This window comes from Schistocerca cancellata, chromosome 4, assembly GCF_023864275.1.
Source record: "Schistocerca cancellata isolate TAMUIC-IGC-003103 chromosome 4, iqSchCanc2.1, whole genome shotgun sequence".
NCBI classification, from domain to species: Eukaryota; Metazoa; Arthropoda; class Insecta; order Orthoptera; family Acrididae; genus Schistocerca; species Schistocerca cancellata.
In genome coordinates, this window is record NC_064629.1 from 532074234 (window position 1) to 532096061 (window position 21828).

The window sequence follows — 21828 nt, forward strand, 5'->3', positions numbered from 1 at the left end:
CGGGCTTGAGAATATTTCATGGATATTCTAGAAAATAATGTATGTCGTCATATTTCTTTCTGGTATATTAGTTTTGAAAGCCAAAATACAATGTGAATGATTCGCCATTTAAAGAACACTGAAATATTTCATGGCAGTCAGGCATCAACTAGTAGTTGTTCTTTGTAGGTTACTAATGCAGGTATGACTTATACCAACAGTATGTTGCCATTTTCTGGGGGTGAAAGTTTTTTTTTTCTTTCTTTACATGTGTTAGTAATATTTTTTTTATTGCATCACTATTTATGGTACCTATACATGGATCAGTTTTCTTTGTAGTACCCTTATGTAATTACCAACTTCCTTATTCACCTCTGCTTTACCTTCAAGTAAACTATGAGTGAAATTTATTTGAACACACATATATTACAGCTTTGGAGCCTGTTTAGAATACAAGTCAGTGTGTTAACAAGAATATGTGCCACAGATTGTACTTACTATAGTATTTGGTTTACACATGCAAAGGAAACGGTGTGTCAAATAAAATAAAATAAAGCTTTAAGCAGCTTTCCATTTCAAATGTGCAACATATATTTATACCCTAGGGTTTTTTAACTGTTTAAATTCTCATGATACATTCAGTTGATGTTATCTGGAAAAAGGTGTTCTGGCGTGAAAGCAATTAACGTTTACTGTCACGTGGGGTGGGGGACTTCAAGTGTAGAAGAAAGACCTTTTGCATCAAAAAGTTAATAGGTTCTATGAAGATGTCAATAACAGCCATTTGATGGATGGTAAAAAAGATTTTTTTCTGTGAAAAAAATGGTATTAAGATACAGAGACAAAAAGTTAATATTGTATAATTTAAATGAACTATTCACTGAATTCAAAAAAGAAAATCCTGACATTAAAATTAGAAGGTCGAAATTTTGCGAGTTGAGACTGACATGATGTATTGTTGCAGGGGCGCCTGGCACCCATAATGTTTGCACTTGTTTGTATCACCAGAATGTAAAGTTGATAATAGATGGGGCCAATCTTAAAGATGACTATAAAAACCTTTTGGAAGTTCTGGTTGGCAATATTGACAGTTACAATTGTATGATCACAGAAAAATGTCAATACTGTCCAAGCAGACAAGCTTTACTTGACATGGTTGAAGAACTGGATGCTTGACAATATAGAATACAAGAAATGGGTGACCAGACATAATCAAAACAGTGACAGTTACAAAACCATGAGAATAGACTTCTGAACTTTTGGTAGCTAACCTTAAAAACTGGAAATGCATCATTTCATTGCCAAAGCTCAGGGTAAATTTCTGAAAAACAAAAAGCAAACCTTGGCACCTGACGAATGCTTAGTTCTTGCTGACTTTTCTGAAAACTATTCCTTTGATCATCAAGATTTACAAGGGCACCACTGGGTAAACAACCATGCCATGTGAAAATGCATGTGATGGCATCAGCGGTACAACAAAGTGAGTTGTCACATAAGCACATCTACAGTGAACCTATGAGAATCAGATCTTGACACCTCAAGAAATGTTTAAATTCTGTAAAGAACAGGTAAAAGAGATTACCTATGTTTTTGTAAAATGTGAGGAAATACAAGAACTCTATGCTAGTGTCTTAGAGGAAAGCTTCAACACTTGCCAAATGATTAAAGGCATCCGATCTTTTCATCGCTTTATACCTGTCACACAACTTGCTCAAATGTAACTTCATCAATGCAGGAAACTTGTATCGCTGACATGTGTCTTGTGTTCATGGTGAACAGTGGTGGATTTCCGAAGTTGGTAATATTGATTGTCAAAACCAAGATGTGCATGTTATATTTTACCACCCACCATGACCAAGATTCTCACCTAAAAAAGTTGAAAAGGATCAAGTCTGGATGACTGTTAAAAATGTACTGAAGAAGCTGTCTCTCCTGGCATTTACAATAGCAACTGGGCCAACTTATAACCTAATGCCCAAATTGGGTGAAGTCATTTCTCTGTTGCTCAATGAGCAATGTAGTAAAAACAAATAAGGTGAGAACAAGATAATGTAATTAGATGGCACTTTTTTTAAGTGATCATAGAATGTGTTTAAATTATATAACTGATACACTTTATCCATTAGTGCTGATATTAAGAAATGTGTTTTTGGCTCATATTGGTATTTTTTTTCGTAACTTCCCATTGAATCTCAAAGTTGAAATTTATACTGAAGTTTGTAAGTTTGAAGTTTGTAAGTGTGTAATTTTCAGATTTTTATCTGGTTCCCTAACAAAGATATTGCAGGTCAAAGAATGAAAAAATAAAAAAATTGTTTTCTTTTTATAAATAGTTGATTTTTTTAAGTGTAAGCATCTCACCATCGATACTCTCTAAAAAGTAACCATGTTGTGCAGTGTAATAGCATAAAAAATATTAAGGCTGAGAAATTATTCCGTTTTTGGAAAAACACTGTTCATGTTCAAAAAACGAGTTTAATTTGCAACCAATAACTCTGAGCCATTAAAAAAATATTAAGGAATTCATTCAGCTAGGTGATCGTGATTTTAATCTATAGTCCAGTATGTGCTAAACTAAATGCTTTTTATTTGAAAAGTTTGCGGCATGAAACAAAAATGGCCACTGTTTCTAAAGAATAACCAATAAATATGTTTTAAAAATATTTTTGAGTCCACCAAACATGAGGGAATTTGGCCAGTGAATATAAATTTTTTTCTGAAATGGTCAAGCAATCAGTGCTGCAAAACTTGGAAAAGACTGACCCATCAGACTATTTCAGTGGAACAGTAAACACAACTATATTAATGGAAAACAATAAAATGCATTTATTTCTGAACAACATTGAAACTGGGTTTAGTTCTATGACATTTGTTCTTCTAAATGAACTTGTTTCCATACTAATTTAAAACCAGTGTTCCAGTAAATCAATCAAAAATGATACCATTTAATTTAATATGCATGGGTGAAGTGTTCCTTTTACATGCATAATAAATGTTATTGAGACTGCACCATCTGTGAGCGCTGTATACAGGGCTTGCTTCACTTGATAGCCGCACTTTTAGGAAATTGTTCTTGCACTAACAGTAGGCCGATTTGCACACCTGTCCGAGAGTGGGCAGCACAGTTCAACATTTCTCAACATGCTTTGAGATTCTTGAGAATTTAGCTATTTTTCTCAAATTAGAGGCCAGACAAAGAACTTAACAGCTTCCAAATACATCACTTTTAAATGCAAGTTATTATCATAAAATAATTTATTCGCTTACAAGTGAATTTTTTACCTGTTCCTTTTTCATATTTCAGTACATGTACTTCTATCTTACAATACAAATTTTTAATAGGAACAAATAGAAAAAGAGATTGCAATTTACAGGAGACAGAACCAAGCAGGTTTAACATCGCCTCCATCAGGCATTTACTTTAGACATGACTCCAAAGAGCAAGCAGTTTAAATTAATGTTTCAGTTCACCAGGATTACTATTTCTTCCAGTTTTTCAGAATAGTATGTGCTTTCTGCAGGTTTTCATCTTTCTGAAAATTCATAAATTCACATTTATTAAATATGTACTAATACAATGATAAAGACTAAAAAAGACAGCAGAAGACTGAAATATACCTTAATGAAACAGTAACGAACAAAGTTTTCAGCCAGGTTCTTGTGTTCATCAGAATAGAATGCAGATGGTGGTATTCCTTGAAGCTTAACATTTTTCGTCATCCATTTGGTGAAACGATAATCCTTATATTTATCAGTTTCATCATTTAAATTGACTTTAGACTCTGCAATAAAAAAAATCTGAATTATTTTCACTGAACGACTTACATTACACAAGTTACAGATCAAAGTAGCTGCAGTTAAATACTCTTTATTTAAAAAAAAAATAAAAAAAAGAAAAGAGAGAGAGAGAGAGAGAGAGAGAGAGAGAGACACCCACATTGTTCCAGAACACATTGATATGTTAAATGAGATTTAACTGCACTTTTGTGTGTCCAAATTTTCAATTATTTTATGTTCTTAACAAATTATGTAACTTTTAAACAGTATGCATTGGTAGCTGAATCTGTCTCAGAGAAAGGATAACTTTTATCACTGGCAGTGCTTTGTGAATATGAGTGGATCAAGTAGGAATTTGAACCAGATTCCACACCAACTTGTAGGTCCCTCTACATTCAGCTGAGGCAGCGAGGGCCAATCACCTTGAAGAGGAACACGAGCCTAATAAAGCATGATGGTGTTCAAACATACATTTGAAGTAAGAACTCCTTTAAAATCATCATCATCGTCCAGGTTGGTCTCCCTTAACCTTGGATCTGAGTTTGCTACCACTTGTTTCCCGCCTGTCCCTTCTTCCCCACATAAAAAGAAGCTAATAGTTTTGAAACCTATGTATAGTGTCTTTGTGCCTACTCCCCTTCCCCCACCCCATCTTCTTTCAATCTCTCTACTGGCAGTACTTGGAATTTCACTTCCAGAATGTAATTACTGATCAGCTATTCTGTCTCACAGAGACTTTTAACACACTGTTTCTGAGTAAAGGAACAAATTAAATGATAAATGGTGAATTCCAAATGTATCCAGCTGGTGACCACAAACTTAATTAGTTGTTAAGCTTGCAATTGCACATTGTGAACAAGCTGTAGACCTACACACATCAAAAAAAGTTTTGCAAAGTTTTGCATCACCTCAGTTGCGAGAGGTCCGGAACCTGTACAGGAACTTAAGACTAGAGATCAACATAAACATCATTTCTGCCCTTTTTATTGCTCATGAAAACCACACATTACATGTAGTACCACCATACAGCAAGACCTTCAGTGGTGGTGGACCAGATTGCCATGCACATCGGTACCTCTAATACCCAGTAGCACATCCTCTTGCACTGATGCATGCCTGTATTCATCGTGGCATACTATCCACAAGTTCATCAAGGCACTGTTGTTCCAGATTGTCCCGCTCCTCAATGGCGATTCAGTGTAGATCCCTCAGAGCGGTTGGTGGGTCACATCATCCATAAACAGCCCTTTTCAATTTATTCCAGGCATGTTCGACAGGGTTCATGTCTGGAGAACATGCTGGCCACTCTAGTCGAGCGATGTCGTTATCCTGCAGGAACTCATTCATAAGATGCACATGATGGGGGTGCGAATTGTCATCTGTGAAGAAGAATGCCTCGCCAATATGCTGCTGATATGGCTGCACTATCGGTCGGAGGATGGCATCCACTTATTGTACAGCCATTACGGCACCTTACATAACCACCTGCAGCATACGTCAGCCCCACATATTACCACTCCAAAACAGCATGGAACCTCCACCTTGCTGCACTCGCTGGACAGTGTGTCTAAGGTGTACAGCCTGATGGGGTTACCTCCAAACACATCTCCAACAATTGTCTGGTTGAAGGCATATGTGACAATCATCGGTTAAGAGAACATGATGCCAATCCTTAACAATCCATTCGGCATGTTGTTATACCCATCTGTACCGCACTGCATGGTGTCGTAGTTGCAAAGCTGGACCTCGCCATAGACGTCTAGAGTGAAGTTGCGCATCATGCAGCCTATTGCGCACAGTTTGAGTCGAATCACGACGTCCTGTAGCTGCACGAAAAGTATTATTCAACATGGTGGTGTTGCTGTCAGGGTTCCTGTACAAATTCAGTCACATGATGGTGCCACCTGGGGATGTCAAACACAGAGCAATGGCCTGTTTGAGCTGCCTTTATACTTCAGATTACTTCATAAAATCTCTTGCAAAGCCATGACCTGTAATTCTCTTAAATGACTCTTATGCTTTGGTATTGAATCTTTAACAAAATCTGTATAAGAAAGTGTTAAAGAGTTTTCTTCTTTCTCCAGTTACTTCCCTACTTGCCACAAGATAATAGGATATTACCTTTTATAAAAGGTGTCCTGGAAGGAATGATCAATGTTCAGGGATATGACAGGGGTGCTCATGTGAAACAAGAATCATCATACAGACATACACCCTATTGCAGATGGTTTCCATCATAGAACACAGTTAATATACATATGTTTTGTCCTAGTGGTGCACACACATACATGTCTTACCCTAATCACTGGATTGGGCTTGGTAGTACAGTTGACTGGTCACCAAGATCACCAGACCTTACACCATTAGATTTTTGTTTATGGGGTTAAATGAAGTCTGAGGTGTACAAATGAAAGGTGAATATGTGAGATGAACTGTCCACAACTACAAGGAATTTTATATACCCCCGGTGTAGCCAAAGGGTGTCGTGGATAAAATTTGGATGTCAGCATTGCACCGCAAGCGTGACGATCGATTACTTTCAATCGAGAATTTTGAGTCAATCTCATAGCCGACGCCACGTGATCGACAGTGGCGCCCTCTGTACTGCCTATATAATCAGCGCTTCCTTGAGTTCTCTTCGCAGTTCGCCGCTTTACCTCCGAGGATGTCTCCCGCAGTCGGAGACGAAACGTTAGGAGACAGTTTTATACTTCGACCACGGCCTATCAGCCCGGAAGTTTTAAGTATTTTATATGTTGTTTGTATGTGTGTTGTGCATCTCTAGCACTGTATTGTGTTGTCTTTTTGATGTTAAGGCACTGTATTGTGACTGACTCCTACATTATGCAGAAAAGCACACGCGCACACACACTGAAATTTCACAAACAGTATGAGTGATGGTTTGCGTGTGTCTGGTTTTCTGCACAATCAAGAAGGCACAGCATGTTATAACCATAAAAAGACAGCTATGGTGCAAGACAGCAACACAAAAAATATTTAAGTAAATATTTGATCATCACAAAGAGAAATTTTTGAAATGCATCATGCGAAGCATGGAAAAACATGTAAGTGGTGCAATGTTTCATTACCGTATTTAAATAATAAAATTTCCAAAAACATCAATTATGATGAATGAAATTGAGTCAAACGTTTTTGCTTCCCACTTGTGGTCAAAACTTCTTGGAGAACCACTGATACAAAACGTAGATGAGTATGTGCCAAGCAAGGTCGTAAGAGCTGGAAAAGAGCCACCGTGGTACAACAACCGAGTTAGAAAACTGCTGCGGAAGCAAAGGGAACTTTTGAAAGCAACATTAACAGAGAATAGTGAGATCCTTCTGCTTTTGATAGCCCAGGCTTATATATGGAATGCATTTCTACAGAAAAATCCCTCAAGAGAATAAAATCACATTAGCTACAACTCAAACAGCTTTCACCCAGTCACAAACCATGCAGATTGCAAGAATGCCTGTGTCAAATGCATCCACACGGTTTGCAACTGTATCTTGAACGAACCTAGGGTTTTGCACTATCCCCACCACGCCATCCCAGGTCTAATCAAGCAAGCAATGAAAAATCAGAATTGGAAGGCCAATGGGAAAGCACTGTTTCATCCGCGAGCATGTAAACTGTGGGGAAATTCAGTTCGATTGGGGATTTTGTGGGGATTGGCATTATGTGGGGAATATGCATGCATTTTAATATTTTACTATTTATTAATGCAGCACAGCTGTAACATCGATAATTTGATGGTTGCTGAGTTTGTTGCTGGTGTTGATTCTAATGATTTTCGAGACCTTAAGCTCAGAATGAGTTTCATGGAGATTTCAAGCAATCTTGTATAAACAGGGTAGATAAATGCTCTTTTATACACAGATATTACTTGAGTGAAACTGAACATAACAATGGCTGAGCGCATGCACAGAGCAAAGCATTGTTCCCCTTCCACATTCTGTTTGCTGGGCAATACTCTATCGCTACTCTTCAGCTCACAGAGCATGTATTCTAACATATTCAACTGCTTACGTTTTGTTTTCATTCCTTGGGAAATAAGAACAATTTTGTGCAAAAATGGATAAATGTTTGCTGAAAGTTGTAGATAAAAAGGAAGAAACTAATCCTAAGGTCGGTTACTAACTAAATTTGTTTGCATTCTTTAAAACATCTCACATATAACTTGTTCACTTTTTAATGATACCTGTGGTTATATTCCGATCTAGAGTCATCGGCAGTAGTCCAGAGGTTTTCCTGCTACTTTCAAACTCCTGCCAGTCTTTACTACATATTGTTGTGTGATGGTACATTAGTAATTAATGCAGTCAATGGTTTATTGTTGTTGTTGTTGTTGTTGGTGTTGGTTTTCTGGGCATTGCAAATGCACGTGATACATGATAGTGAAGAAAATGTTCATAGCACAGTATCACCAACATCTTGAACACCTCGAAGGTGTGTAATTCGAGTGTAAAGGTTTAATAAATAAATTAACTATCATACCTATCTTACTCATTGAATATTTGTTTCAGAATTGGCTTTATCATTTTCCATGTTGGAAACAAGCACCATTTGTGAACATGACTGCCTTTGTACAGAATGCTTCCATAAAACCTTCTTAGTTCTTACTTCTGTGGATTACATAAATTTCTACAATCACAAGGCTCTTACATATAAGGTTGGACAATAACAATTTTGCTCTCCCATTGGCTGGCTGCTATGACATCAGCAAGGAACTGTGTGTTCTAGCAGATGACACAGCCTATGCATTTACGCGGAGTTTTTGACAAAGGACTTTTGTTTCTGTCAGATTACTTTGAAATTTTAAGTGTTTTTCTGCTGCTAAAATGTTACTGTTAAATCATCTATATCATATTCGATTGTAGCTTTATGACTCACGCATCAGTAATATACCAGATCAGTATCTATTCTGGTATCATTTAAAATGATAATGTTCGGTCTTTGTCATTGTATTTGAACAGTGGAACAGTTGAAATAATAGGTACTTAGGTTTAACTTAATGCCACAAGTTCCTTTTTAGATGCTCATGTTTTCATTGTCACTTTCAAAGCACTTGGCAACTGTTCGAAGACGGTATAGTTAATTAGCACTACACTGTGTGCTGAGGAAATCATTTGCTTATTTCCGATGTTGCACAAAAATGGTTTGAGATAACTGTTTAGGATGAAAACTATTAGCTTTTCACATGTGGTGAAAACTGTCTGAACACATGTTATTACTCTAGTAAACAGCACAGATCATATTAAGAATATGAGCATCATAAAATCAACTGGTCATAGTCAATTACATGTAATTACACTTGAATACCAACTGTTACACTGAAATAAGTTCAGCAGAAGACTTTGACATACACTATGTGATCAGAAGTATCCAGACGCCTGGCTGAAAATGACTTACAAGTTCGTGGCGCCCTCCAACGGTAATGCTGGATTTCAATATGGTGTTGGCCCACCCTTAGCATTGATGACATCTTCCACTCTCCCAGGCATACGTTCAATCAGGTGCTGGAAGGTCCCTTGGGGAATGGCAGCCCATTCTTCACGAAGTGCTGCACTGAGGAGAGGTATCGATGTTGGTCGGCGAGGCCTGGCATGAAGTCGGCATTCCAAAACATCCCAAAGGTGTTCTATAGGATTCAGGTCTGGACTCTGCAGGCCAGTCCATTAGAGGAATGTTATTGTCATGTAACCACTCTGCCCCAAGTTGTGCATTATGAACAGGAGCTTGACCGTGTTGAAAGATGCAATTGCCATCCCCGAATTGCTCTTCAACAGTGGGAAGCAAGGTGCTTAAAACATCAATGAAGGCCTATGCTGTGATAGTTCCATGCAAAACAACAAGGGGAGCAAGGCCCCCTCCATGAAAAACATGACCACACCATAACACCACCACCTTCGAATTTTACTGTTGGCACTACACACACTGGTAGATGACATTCACCGGGCATTCGCCATACCCACACCCTGCCATCAGATCGCCACATTGTGTACCGTGATTTGTCACTTCACACAATGTTTCTCCACTGTTGAATCGTCCAGTGTTTCTGCTCCTTACACCAAGTGAGGCATCATTTGGCATTTACTGGTGTGATGTGTGGCTTACGAACTGCCGCTCGACCATGAAATTAAAGTTTTCTCACCTCCCACCTAACTGTCATAGTACTTGCAGTGGATCCTGATGCAGTTTGGAATTCCTGTGTGATAGTCTGGATAGATGTTTTCCTATTACACATTACAACCCTCTTCAACTGTCGGCCGTTTCTGTCAGTCAACAGACAAGGTCTGCCTGTACGCTTTTGTGCTGTACGTGTCCCTTCATGTTTTCCCTTCACTATCACATTGGAAACAGTGGACCTAGAGTTGTTTAGGAGTGTGAAAATCTCGTGTACAGTCATATGACACAAATGATGCCTAATCACCTGACCACGTTCAAAGTCCATGAGTTCCACGGACTGCCTCGAGATGACTGGGTGTTTGTGTTGTCCTCATCATTTCATCATCATCCAGGAAAGTGGCGAAATTGGACTGAGCAAAGATTGGGTAATTGTACGGGCGCTGATAACCACGCAGTTGAGCGCCCCACAAACCAAACATCATCATCATCATCATCAGTTCCACGGAGTGCCTCATTCTGCTCTCTCACGATGTCTAATGACTACTGAGGTCGCTGATATGGAGTACCTGGCAGTAGGTGGCAGCACAATGCACCTAATATGAAAAATGTATGTTTTTGGGGGTGTCTGGATACTTCTGATCACATAGTGTAGTTGAAAACTACACTTCACAGGAAACAATGCTGGTTCGTATACCGTTTTTTTCTTGTCGGTAAACCTGCAGAGCCACTACGTTAAATGTGAAAAAGTTGGCCATAGTCAGTTGTATAGATGAGATAATACCGAGAAATGTTGAGAACTATAGTTGAAACATGCTATTACAGTAACTATACAGCTTTCAGTCTGGTTGCAACATGAATCAGAACTCCTGCACACATTTTGTCTATTACTAATTTTTTCAGCTCTTCACTACTGCGAAGATAAACGTCACTTTCTCGCTTATTGACAGTGAGCTACTCTGCTTTTTGCTTTTTCTTTATCCGACAGCTTGTGCAAATTGATGAATGTTTGCATTTTGATGCAATTTTTATTATTTCTCAATGATTCGTGGGGAAGTTCTATATGTATTATACACGAGTTCTTAAAGATACTCCTAATAAACCATTGCATTTATGTAGTATCTGGACAAACATTAATTCGAATTTGCTCACCATTTCAAACCACATTTCTGAGGAAAAAAGTAACATTATAGTTTTGCGTCTCGTCAAACACACACATTTGTGAGGGGACAAGCATTACTGCAAGGCAAAACTTGGAGGTAGCCACTACATCGCATACGTCTCATCATGATCCGGTTGACAGAGTTTCCAGTCACATAATGCAACACCAACTAATACATATTTCTGAAACGAATAAATGAAAATGAAGAAACTGCCATGTATGTTCCAAAAACAAAAAAAGGAGAACAACAAACATAATGTGCAAGCCTTATGGAGTTGTGTTACATCTTTGAGACCGTTTTGCTGTGTATCATATGAAAGAGAAATACTGTGTACCAAAGACAATGCAAACAAACAAATATATGAAGCAAACAAATTTTGTATTTATTTACATATGTATATTTTCAAAATTTCATGAAAATAGGGGAACAGGGTTGAGAACTTATGAGAACTAACAATGAGATTAGTAAAACTTAACAATCTATAATCTCCCAATAATGTCAAGAATGGCTTTTGACAAGCCAAGTACTCCAAATTAGTGCTGCCGGCGCCAAGCGAATAAATTTGTGTGAGATGTGCAGACGGCAAAGCATTAATAGTGGCTCGATGATACACGTGTATATACTACCACATGCTCTGATTCAACCTATTGCACCATGAACAACTGTTAATTCGCTTGAATTCTGCCTGCAATATCTTGTGTAATGTGTAGTACCATAGTATAAACCAGCAGAAAAATGGCCCTGTTAGAGCACAAACAACACCAAAGAGTCTGACAGGATCACGGAAAATTTTGGCATGCAAACATATTCACTCTTTTAATACAAAGCATTCTAAAGCCAGTCACTCTGGAGTGAAGGCTGCATACCCAGCATCCCCTTCTCATTGCTACTGACTATGTCTCTCTCTCTCACTGTCTCATTTTTTCCCACTCATTTACAGTATATCCCACTGACTCTGTCTCCTCTATCACTTACACTGTCTGCTTTTGTCTTTCTATGCCACTGCCACTGTCTCCACCATACCCGGGCAGCTCAAAAATGGGTGGAGGCTGGGGGGGGGGGGGGGGGGGGGGGCAGAACTTTTCCCCTGTACTCACAAGTTTAAAATTTCTCCAAGACTGTGTATGATGTCCACTGACCTCCTGTTCTCATTTCCTCTGTCTCCGCTCTCTTTTCCTTTCAGTGCTTCTATCTCCAGGCATCTCTCTTTTTCTTTAACTGCCACTGCCTCTCACTGACCATGAACATTTCCTCTCTCTTTGGCCACTCACTGACCATGAATATTTCATCTCTCATTGGCTCCCATTGCTATGGTCTTCATCCATCTCTCTCTCTCACACTGGCAGTTTCTCTCTCCCAACACCACTGCCTCCTCTCTCTCTCTCTCTCTCTCTCTCTCTCTCTCTCCCACTCACACTGTCTCCTCTCCCTTCCACTGTTGCTGTCTCTCTGCTATTCTCTTTCAGCACAAAGAAGTGTGAATATGTTCACATGCCAAAATTTTTTGAGTTTGACAGAGCACTGAAAGACCCGAGTCGAAACAAGGCCCTGGGAGTAGACAACATTCCATTAGAACTACTGACAGCCTTGGGAGAGCCAGTCCTGACAAAACTCTACCATCTGGTGAGCAAGATGTATGAGAAATCTACATCTACATCTACATCAATACTCTGCAAGCCACCTGACGGTGTGTAGTGGAGGGTACCTTGAATACGTCTATCGGTTCTCCCTTCTATTCCAGTCTCGTATTGTTCGTGGAAAGAAGGATTGTCGGTATGCCGCTGTGTTGGCTCTAATCTCTCTGATTTTATCCTCATGGTCTCTTCACGAGATATATGTAGGAGGGAGCAATATACTGCTTGACTCCTCGGTGAAGGTATGTTCTCGAAACTTCAACAAAAGCCCGTACCGAGCTACTGAGCGTCTCTCCTGCAGAGTCTTCTACTGGAGTTTATCTATCATCTCCGTAATGCTTTCGCGATTACTAAATGATCCTGTAACGAAGCGCACTGCTCTCCATTGGATCTTCTCTATATCTTCTATCAACCCTATCTGGTACAGTCCCACACTGCTGAGCAGTATTCAAGCAGTGGGCGAACAAGCGTACTGTAACCTACTTCCTTTGTTTTCGGATTGCATTTGCTTAGGATTCTTCCAATGAATCTCAGTCTGGCATCTGCTTTACTGACGATCAACTTTATATGATCATTCCATTTTAAATCACTCCTAATGCGTACTCCCAGATAATTTATGGAGTTAACTGCATCCAATTGCTGACCTGCTATATTGTAGCTAAATGATAAGGGATCTTTCTTTCTATGTATTCGCAGCACATTATACTTGTCTACATTGAGATTCAATTGCCATTCCCTGCACCATGCGTCAGTTCGCTGCAGATCCTACTGCATTTCAGTACAATTTTCCATTGTTACAACCTCTCGATATACCACAGCATCATCCGCAAAAAGCCTCAGTGAACTTCCGATGTCATCCACAAGGTCATTTATGTATATTGTGAATAGCAACAGTCCTACGACACTCCCCTGTGGCACACATGAAATCACTCTTACTTCGGAAGACTTCTCTCCATTGAGAATGACATGCTGTGTTCTGTTACCTAGGAACTCTTCAATCCAATCACACAATTGGTCTGATAGTCCGTATGCTCTTACTTTGTTCATTAAACGACTGTGGGGAACTGTATCGAATGCCTTGTGGAAGTCAAGAAACACGGCATCTACCTGAGAACCAGTGTCTTCGGCCCTCTGAGTCTCGTGGACGAATAGCGCGAGCTGGGTTTCACACAATCATCGTTTTCAAAACCCATGCCGATTCCTACAGAGTAGATTTCTAGTCTCCAGAAAAGTCATTATACTCTAACATAATACGTGTTCCAAAATTCTACAACTGATCGACGTTAGAGATATAGGTCTATAGTTCCGCACATCTGTTCGACGTCCCTTCTTGAAAACGGGGATGACCTGTGCCCTTTTCCAATCCTATGGAACGCTACGCTCTTCTAGAGACCTAAGGTACACCGCTGCAAGAAGGGGGGCAAGTTCCTTCACGTACTCTGTGTAAAATCGAACTGGTATCCCATCAGGTCCAGCGGCCTTTCCTCTTTTGAGTGATTTTAATTGTTTCTCTATCCCTCTGTCATCTATTTCGATAATACCCTCAGACTTCAAGAAGAATATAATAATTCCAATCCCAAAGAAAGCAAGTGTTGACAGATGTGAGAATTACTGAACTATCAGTTTAATAAGCTACGGCTGCAAAATACTAACATGAATTCTTTACAGACAAATGGAAAAACTGGTAGAAGCCGACCTCGGGGAAGATCAGTTTGGATTCCGTAGAAATGTTGGAACATGTGAGGCAATCCTGACCTTACAACTTATCTTAGAAGAAAGGAATGGCAAACCTAAATTTCTAGCATTTGTAGACTTAGAGAAAGCTTTAGACAATGTTAACTGGAATACTCTCTTTCAAATTCTAAAGGTGGCAAGGGTAAAATAGAGGGAGCGAAAGGCTATTTACAATTTGTACAGAAACCAGATGGCAATTATAAGAGTCAAGGGGCATGAAAGGGAAGCAGTGGTTGGGAAGGGAGTGAGACAGGGTTGTAGCCTCTCCCTGACCCTGATGTTATTCAATCTGTATATTAAGCAAGCAGTAAAGGAAACAAAAGAGAAGTTCGGAGGTATTAAAATCCATGGAGAAGAAATAAAAACTTTGAGGTTCGCCGATGACATTGTAATTCTGTCAGAGACAGCAAAGGACTTGGAAGAGCAGTTGAACGGAATGGACAGTGTCTTGAAAGGAGGATATAAGATGAACATCAACAAAAGCAAAATGAGATAATGGAATGTAGTCGAATTAAGTCGGATGATGCTGAGGGAATTAGATTAGGAAATGAGACACTTAAAGTAGTAAAGGAGTTTTGCTATTTGGGGAGCAAAATAACTGATGATGGTCGAGGATATAAAATGTAGACTGGCAAGGAAAGCATTTCTGAAGAAGAGAAATTTGTTAACATCGAGTATAGATTTAAGTGTTAGGAAGTCATTTCTGAAAGTATTTGTATGGAGTGTAGCCATGTATGGAAGCGAAACATGGGACGATAAATAGTTTGGACAAGAAGAGAATAGAAGCTTTCAAAATGTGGTATCAGAAGAATGCTAAAGATTAGATGGTAGACCACATAACTAATGAGGAGGTGTTGAATAGAATTGGGGGGGAAGAGGAGTTTGTGGCACAACTTGACCAGAAGAAGGGATCAGTTGGTATGGCATATTCTGAGGCATCAAGGGATCACAATTTTAGCATTGGAGGGCAGCGTGGAGGGTAAAAATCGTAGAGGGAGACCAAGAGATGAATACACTAAGCAGATTCAGACGGATGTAGGTTGCAGTAAGTACTGGGAGATGAAGAAGCTTGCACAGGATAGAGTGGCATGGAGAGCTGCATCAAACCAGTCTCAAGACTGAAGACCACGACCACAACAACAACAACAACAACAACATGGGAATACAATCCTCTGGTAAACTCGTGAATGGCTATAGTATGAAATTTAATATTTCTTTCCTTAAAGAGATTAATGTTCTGTTAGACAAGAGAACAACCAAGAGGGAATAACTGTCATCTTACATTTACCAGTAATTATTTAGCAGAACTAACACCTTGATGAAAATATATATTTAGCTCCTCCTGAATATATCGCAAATGTGTTTTAGCCCTGCGTACGCTGTTACTTCAGACTGGTGTCAGATTTGCCATACAGTGAGTTAAACCAAAACTTAATGTAAACTTCTAAAAAAGAAATTTTGCACCACTTGCATATCTTCAAATGAGTGAGTCAAATCTTAGCTTCAAGGAGAGCACAGAATAAAGAATAAGCCCTGTAAAACTAACAGACATAATTTTATTTTAAAATAAAATCAAAACAATACGCAAAATAAAGGCAATCTGTTCAAAGTGCAAATCTATGAAATTAAAATCTGCTGCCGAATTACATTCAGTACTAAGTTACTCTCTCTACCAGCCTCCAGTGCATTGTAACAAGATTAGATACCCCTTAGAATGCTGTCCACAGGGTGACTGATACACCGCTCCTTGAAACTGTCTCACTTTGACTGTGGCCCTCTTGATGTCATACAGCTTTCCTCCAACAATGTACTGCTAGTTTCAATTGGTCTTAGCATGCTCAGCTGAGTTTATGTCAGCAAGTCATTCCATTAAGCTGATTCCTGCCTCTTGGAGGAAGATGATGATGATGATGATGATGATGATGATGATGATGACACAGGCACAGTACGCTCACACATTGTCGTTCCAAAGACAAATCCAGTGCAGAGATGTTGACTGTAGAGCTTGACAATAAGCTAGTGGACACTTTTCCCAGTATCACACAGCCCTCAAATTACCTTAAATAGCTATGAGAAGCACCCTGAATCTGTACGTAACATTGACCCAAAACTTGACAGACCCATTCAGCAGACAACTTTCCATGCTAATACCTTTATGGCAGTACAGTGACAATGTGTGTATGGTCTAAGCTTGAAATAGTACAGCGAAGAATGTTGATAGACTGAACACAGTACTTAAGCCACTTTGTCCCATTCACATTTGGAGAGAGAGTGCTCTGCTGAACTGCATTGAGAATGTAGGTTTACTTTTACTTCCGCTACCTATGTGGTTGTACATAGCAATTTCCTGTGGTCAAAATCATATTGAAGAAGGAAGTTTCCAATAAAAAAACAACTATGAAAGTCATGAGGGTGATACAACACATTTTTCAGCAATTAATGTTTGCACAAAACCATAAATTAATTTACCCAAGGGTGACCAGTCAGCTATCATGAAGTATCCTCCTTCTGGAATAGTTGGATTCATACCAACTTCAGACAGGAACTTTGCCATATAGTCTCTCTTCGCTACAAGCTCAGCAGCAAGACTTTCAAAGTAACACTCAGGTGATCCCATTCGTTCAATTTCTATTTCAAATCCTTTTGCTACTGCTTCCTAAACATGCAAAGAAAAGAAAAAAAGATGTGAGAAAAACAATTTTAGAGCAAACTATGGATAACAAGGTAGCAATTTAAGTTGCTACATATGCTTTTATCAGTCACAATTGAATATTTACAGAGCAAAATACACAGGTCATAAAATCGAAAAGCATATGCTTCTGCCTCCATGACAAAATTTATCTCTTTACTTTCCAAGGATAGTTTGACTGTACTAACATCAATGAGAAAGCACAGTACTGAAAAATCAACAGATTTCAGAACATATACAATGAAGCACCACCATAGTTCTGAGTCCACATTAAACTGTATGTCCCCCTATAAATGGCTGGGTAACGCATTTCAAAGGGCAGAGGTAGGCAGGGACCATGCCTGTGGTGTCCAAATGAACTTCTGGGTTGACGGCAGCTTTGTGTACACAACGAAGAACTGTTACTGTGACATTAAGCAGTGTGACCCTCCATATCAGATGTGACAACGAACAGAACATTCACATTTGCCATTAATTACTGAAATTGGGTACTCAAGAAAAATGCTGATATTGTTCAGTGCAAATATTTAAGGACTGATAACAGATCATAAGTTAAAAATGTGTAAAATGAACTGTAACATCTAGAAAAGTGCAAATCATTTCATTAAATCTACTTCTACCAGAGTCATTGACATGATAATGAAAACTTCTCGCTGAAATATGAAAAATGGTACTAGAGCATTGACCACTAGATAGGAACACACACACACAACCACATGCACAAACGCATTCTTCCTTTTTACCATGCCATGTGTGAATTACAGTTAGTTATTTTAAATATTACCTGCAGTGGTGTTGAGCAAGTGTATACACTGTTCTGATGGACTGCTTGGAGATTTTTCATAAGTGGGGCTGGACCATATGCCCATCCAATTTTCCAGCCAGTAACACTAAAAGTTTTACCAGCTGAACCAATAGTAATTGTTCGTTCCCACATACCCGGAAGTGTTGCTGCAAAAATGTACATATGAATAATAATACATTATTAACACCAACAAAACATATATAAATTAATGGATTGCATTTAGAGTAATATTTTTCAAAGTATAACATTTCAGGAAAAAATTCTTCTCTTGAATTTTATCATCTATTTTGTGAACAATGAGCCCCAAAAAATTTTCCCCTATTTAACTACATTTCACCAGCATCAGGAACAGATGTGCAAAGTCATTAACCCCTGGGGACAGAAGACCATTATTCAAACACGGAATAGAATCAATCATTTAGGCTACACAAGGAAGTCTATAGTTTGAAAAATGGAAGTCTCATTTATCAAACAATGAAAACTCCCGGTATGAATATCAACAATGTAGGAAAAGACAGATTGCTAATTACAATAAAGAAGACACATCAAGTTGCAGACAGGCACAATTAAAAGACACTTACATAAAGCTTTCAGTCACAGCCTTCATCAGTAAAACACACACACACACACACACACACACACACACACACACACACTCACTCTCTCTCTCTCTCTCTCTCTCTCTCTCTCTCTTCACACACACATGGCCACCAACTCCGAGATGCTGGTGTTGGTGGTCGTGTGTGCATAAGGTGTGCTTGCTTGTGTGTGTGAATGGTGGGTGTGTCTCATTTTACTGATGAAGGCTGTGACCGAAAGCTTTATGTAAGCGTCTTTTAACTGTGCCTGTCTGCAACTTGATGTGTCTTCTTTAGGGTAATTAGCAATCTTGTCTTCCTATATTGTTGAAGTCTCATTTATGATACGTTCATTAGGGATGGAACACTAGGTCAAATGGGAAAAGAAATGGGTCTGTGGCTTTGTTAAAGAAACCATTCCGACTATAGACATGGTTAGATGTCTTCCACAACAATGAGATACTAAAGCACAAATATAGCTTATACTCTTGATTTTGAAAACACTCAATCTATGTTATGCAAGCATGCCAAAATCGTGTTATTCCAACATGTTGTAAAATGTTAAGGAACCAGATAGTAATAGTAAGAGCTATCTTTGGACATAGTGTCTAGACTTCTGTGGCATTCAATTTGAACACAACTGCCAGCAAACTGAAGTAATGCCTTAACAAAGCTACATGACAAAGTTACACAAGTATACAATACACATGCCACAGTGGTTCTTTCACAATGTCAGTCACTGACTGTTTTGCGGAATATCATCATCTTTAAGACCATTCACTTTTGCAGTCACTGACTTATGGATACAATTCATCAGTACTCAGGGAAGACAATGAACAGATAACACAAATGATATTAAAATGTTAAGACAATTAAGAAACTTTTTCTAAGATTAATTTAGTCTCCTGTCACGAGAAGCAATGTCTCTGCAGTAGCCACCAGAAAGATCGCGGGAGGCGCGCATTGGCACGGCGCGTCACGGACAGTAGTTGCTGCAAGTAGTCCCGTCCACCAGAGGGCATGCGAGAATTCGGCCGCGACCTCTGCTTGCGGAACAACAACTACAACAACTCAGGCAGCACGGGCCATGCCCATTCAGTTCACATCAGGCATGCCTAGGACACAGTTCCTGGTCTACGCTAAATGAAGTGCGACGGAAAACGTGAACCATGTTACTACAATCTCTGAACATGTCTTGTCATTTTATGTGCATGAAGAACTCTTAGCAAGTCAACTCAGTGCATGTCACAGTTACAGGAAATGAATTGTGTGTAGCACTCAGCCATGGTTTTTTCCACCCAATCATATCATCATTCTCATGGATCTATCCCAAGTTCTGTTGGATGCAAATATTATGAAATGTCAAAAAGGATTCACCTATCTTCTGAGACAGATGTGATGTTCTAATGACTCTGTGAGACTGCCAGAAAAGTTAATTTAAAAAAATCTAACTTCCTGTGGGTTGTTTTACAAGGTAAACACCATAGTTTGAACTGTTAAAACTGAATAAATAACACACACACACACACACACACACACACACACACACACACACACACACACACACACACACAAAATAAGTTACTATTTTGTTGTACATTCTTCATTTATTTGTAATCAACGTGGAATGTAGTTTTTCAGTAAAGTGAATACAACCTTTTGGAATGGAATAGTTTGTGACAAACATCTAGGTAAGGTTTTTGATACTGAACTATTGCAGTGCAGTGATGTAGCATGTCCACATGCTGACCTTGCAAACTGTTCCATTCCATTGTGATTTAATCACTTCATTAAAATTCAACCAACTGTTCACACAAAAATATTAATAATTTTATGTTATGAGCAAGTGAATCTTCATCTCTACACTAAAGAACAGTTTTAAAGCATAAAGAAAACTGAACAATGTACCAATTCGTATATGTTTATTTGGTTTGTAGACAAGCCACTCATAAACTTCATCAGAAATGCATAAAACATTCCATTTCTTGCACAGTTGGGCAATAAGTTCCAGTTCTCTCTGATTGAAGACCTTTCCAACAGGGTTATTAGGAGTGTTTAATATTATTGCTTTAGTTTTGCTATTGAACAGGCCCTCCAGTTCTTTTTCATCCAGCACCCAATCAGAGGAGCTGACTGTACCCTCAGCTTTTTTCTGAAGTGGAAAGAAAAGACAGAAAGAAAATGAATAAATAAAATATACTGAACTGGTATCAATGTTACTGGAAATTCATATTTTGGCAAATGACACACAACAGATACTATAAATCACTTTAAAACATTTTAAAAGTAATCATCAGTAACAAATACATATATTATGTAAGTACAGGGCCAGCTCTAGAGTAGGGGGCTTGGGAGTTGGGGGAGTGAACAGTGCCACCATCCAGTGTGGTAGGTTTTTGGGGGCGGCTAAATCTTAAATTTTAATATGGTGCCTAAAGGACAAATTAAACAAAGCAATGAAAGTTTTTTTTTATATAGTTGAAGAAGTGTGAGGATAATTTGAAAACCAAAATGATTCACAAAATGTGTTGTCTTACTGGAAACCATCTACAATACTGTGAAACAAATGACAAACAAAAAGGAAGGAAGACCGAGTTAAATGTCCCATCAAATGACAAAGAAAGTGCTGGATTTGGTCACCTCAGTTGTGTCTTTCAATATAGCAAAGATTTCTGCTGGCAGTGTTGACAACTCTATTTCTACCATGTGCCTGTACCACAGTTGAAATGTACCTACATCCGCTGGGAAGCTATTACAGAAGCGAAAAAATTCGTAACATGGAAATAAAGATAGATGTCAGCATATGATAGCCTACAAATATTTTAAATATCTATACAAGTACTTCCAAGAAAAACATTTTGTAACAAAGAGAAAAAGAATAAGTGAAATAAGCACTGCCCATCATATGCCTCAGTCTTTTGCTAGACATTGTGAGTAAGGGGAATTTATGCATGGAAAGATGTATGACATCCTTCCTCCACCACTCCCTCCCCTTAGAATATGCCATTAATGACATTTACATTGCTGTTCTTCTTGTAGATGTTAATATTTAAGACATTACGGAAAAAACCTGTCAAACTTTATATTGGAGCTGAAGCAACTAAAAATGCATTGTATTAACTGTTTATCCAGTTCCACATCTACATCTATACTCTGCAAACCACCGTGAAATGCATGGCAGAGGGTACATCCCATTGTACAAGTTATCAGGATTTCTTCCCATTCCATTCACGTATGGAGTGCAGGAAAAATAATTATTTAGATGCCTCTGTGCATACTGTAATTATTCTAATCTTATCCTCACAGTCCCTATGTTAGTGACATAGAGGGGATTGTAGTATATTCC

The 21828-nt window shown here is 38.7% G+C and overlaps 1 protein-coding gene across 4 annotated transcripts in view; it reads right to left on the reverse strand.

Moving 5' to 3' along the window:
- Positions 1-2781: 2781 nt before the first annotated feature.
- LOC126183434 (kynurenine aminotransferase) overlaps positions 2782-21828 on the reverse strand; it is a 57458-nt gene continuing 38411 nt past the window's right edge. For all 4 annotated transcript variants that reach the window (XM_049925420.1, XM_049925421.1, XM_049925422.1 and 1 more), the window contains exons 5-9: positions 20391-20634; positions 17884-18050; positions 16880-17066; positions 3598-3761; positions 2782-3512 (exon numbers count right to left, since the gene is read on the reverse strand). In XM_049925420.1, the coding sequence (XP_049781377.1) occupies positions 3459-3512; positions 3598-3761; positions 16880-17066; positions 17884-18050; positions 20391-20634 (816 nt within the window). In that variant the 3' untranslated portion in view covers positions 2782-3458. The remainder of the gene's footprint in view (positions 3513-3597; positions 3762-16879; positions 17067-17883; positions 18051-20390; positions 20635-21828) is intronic.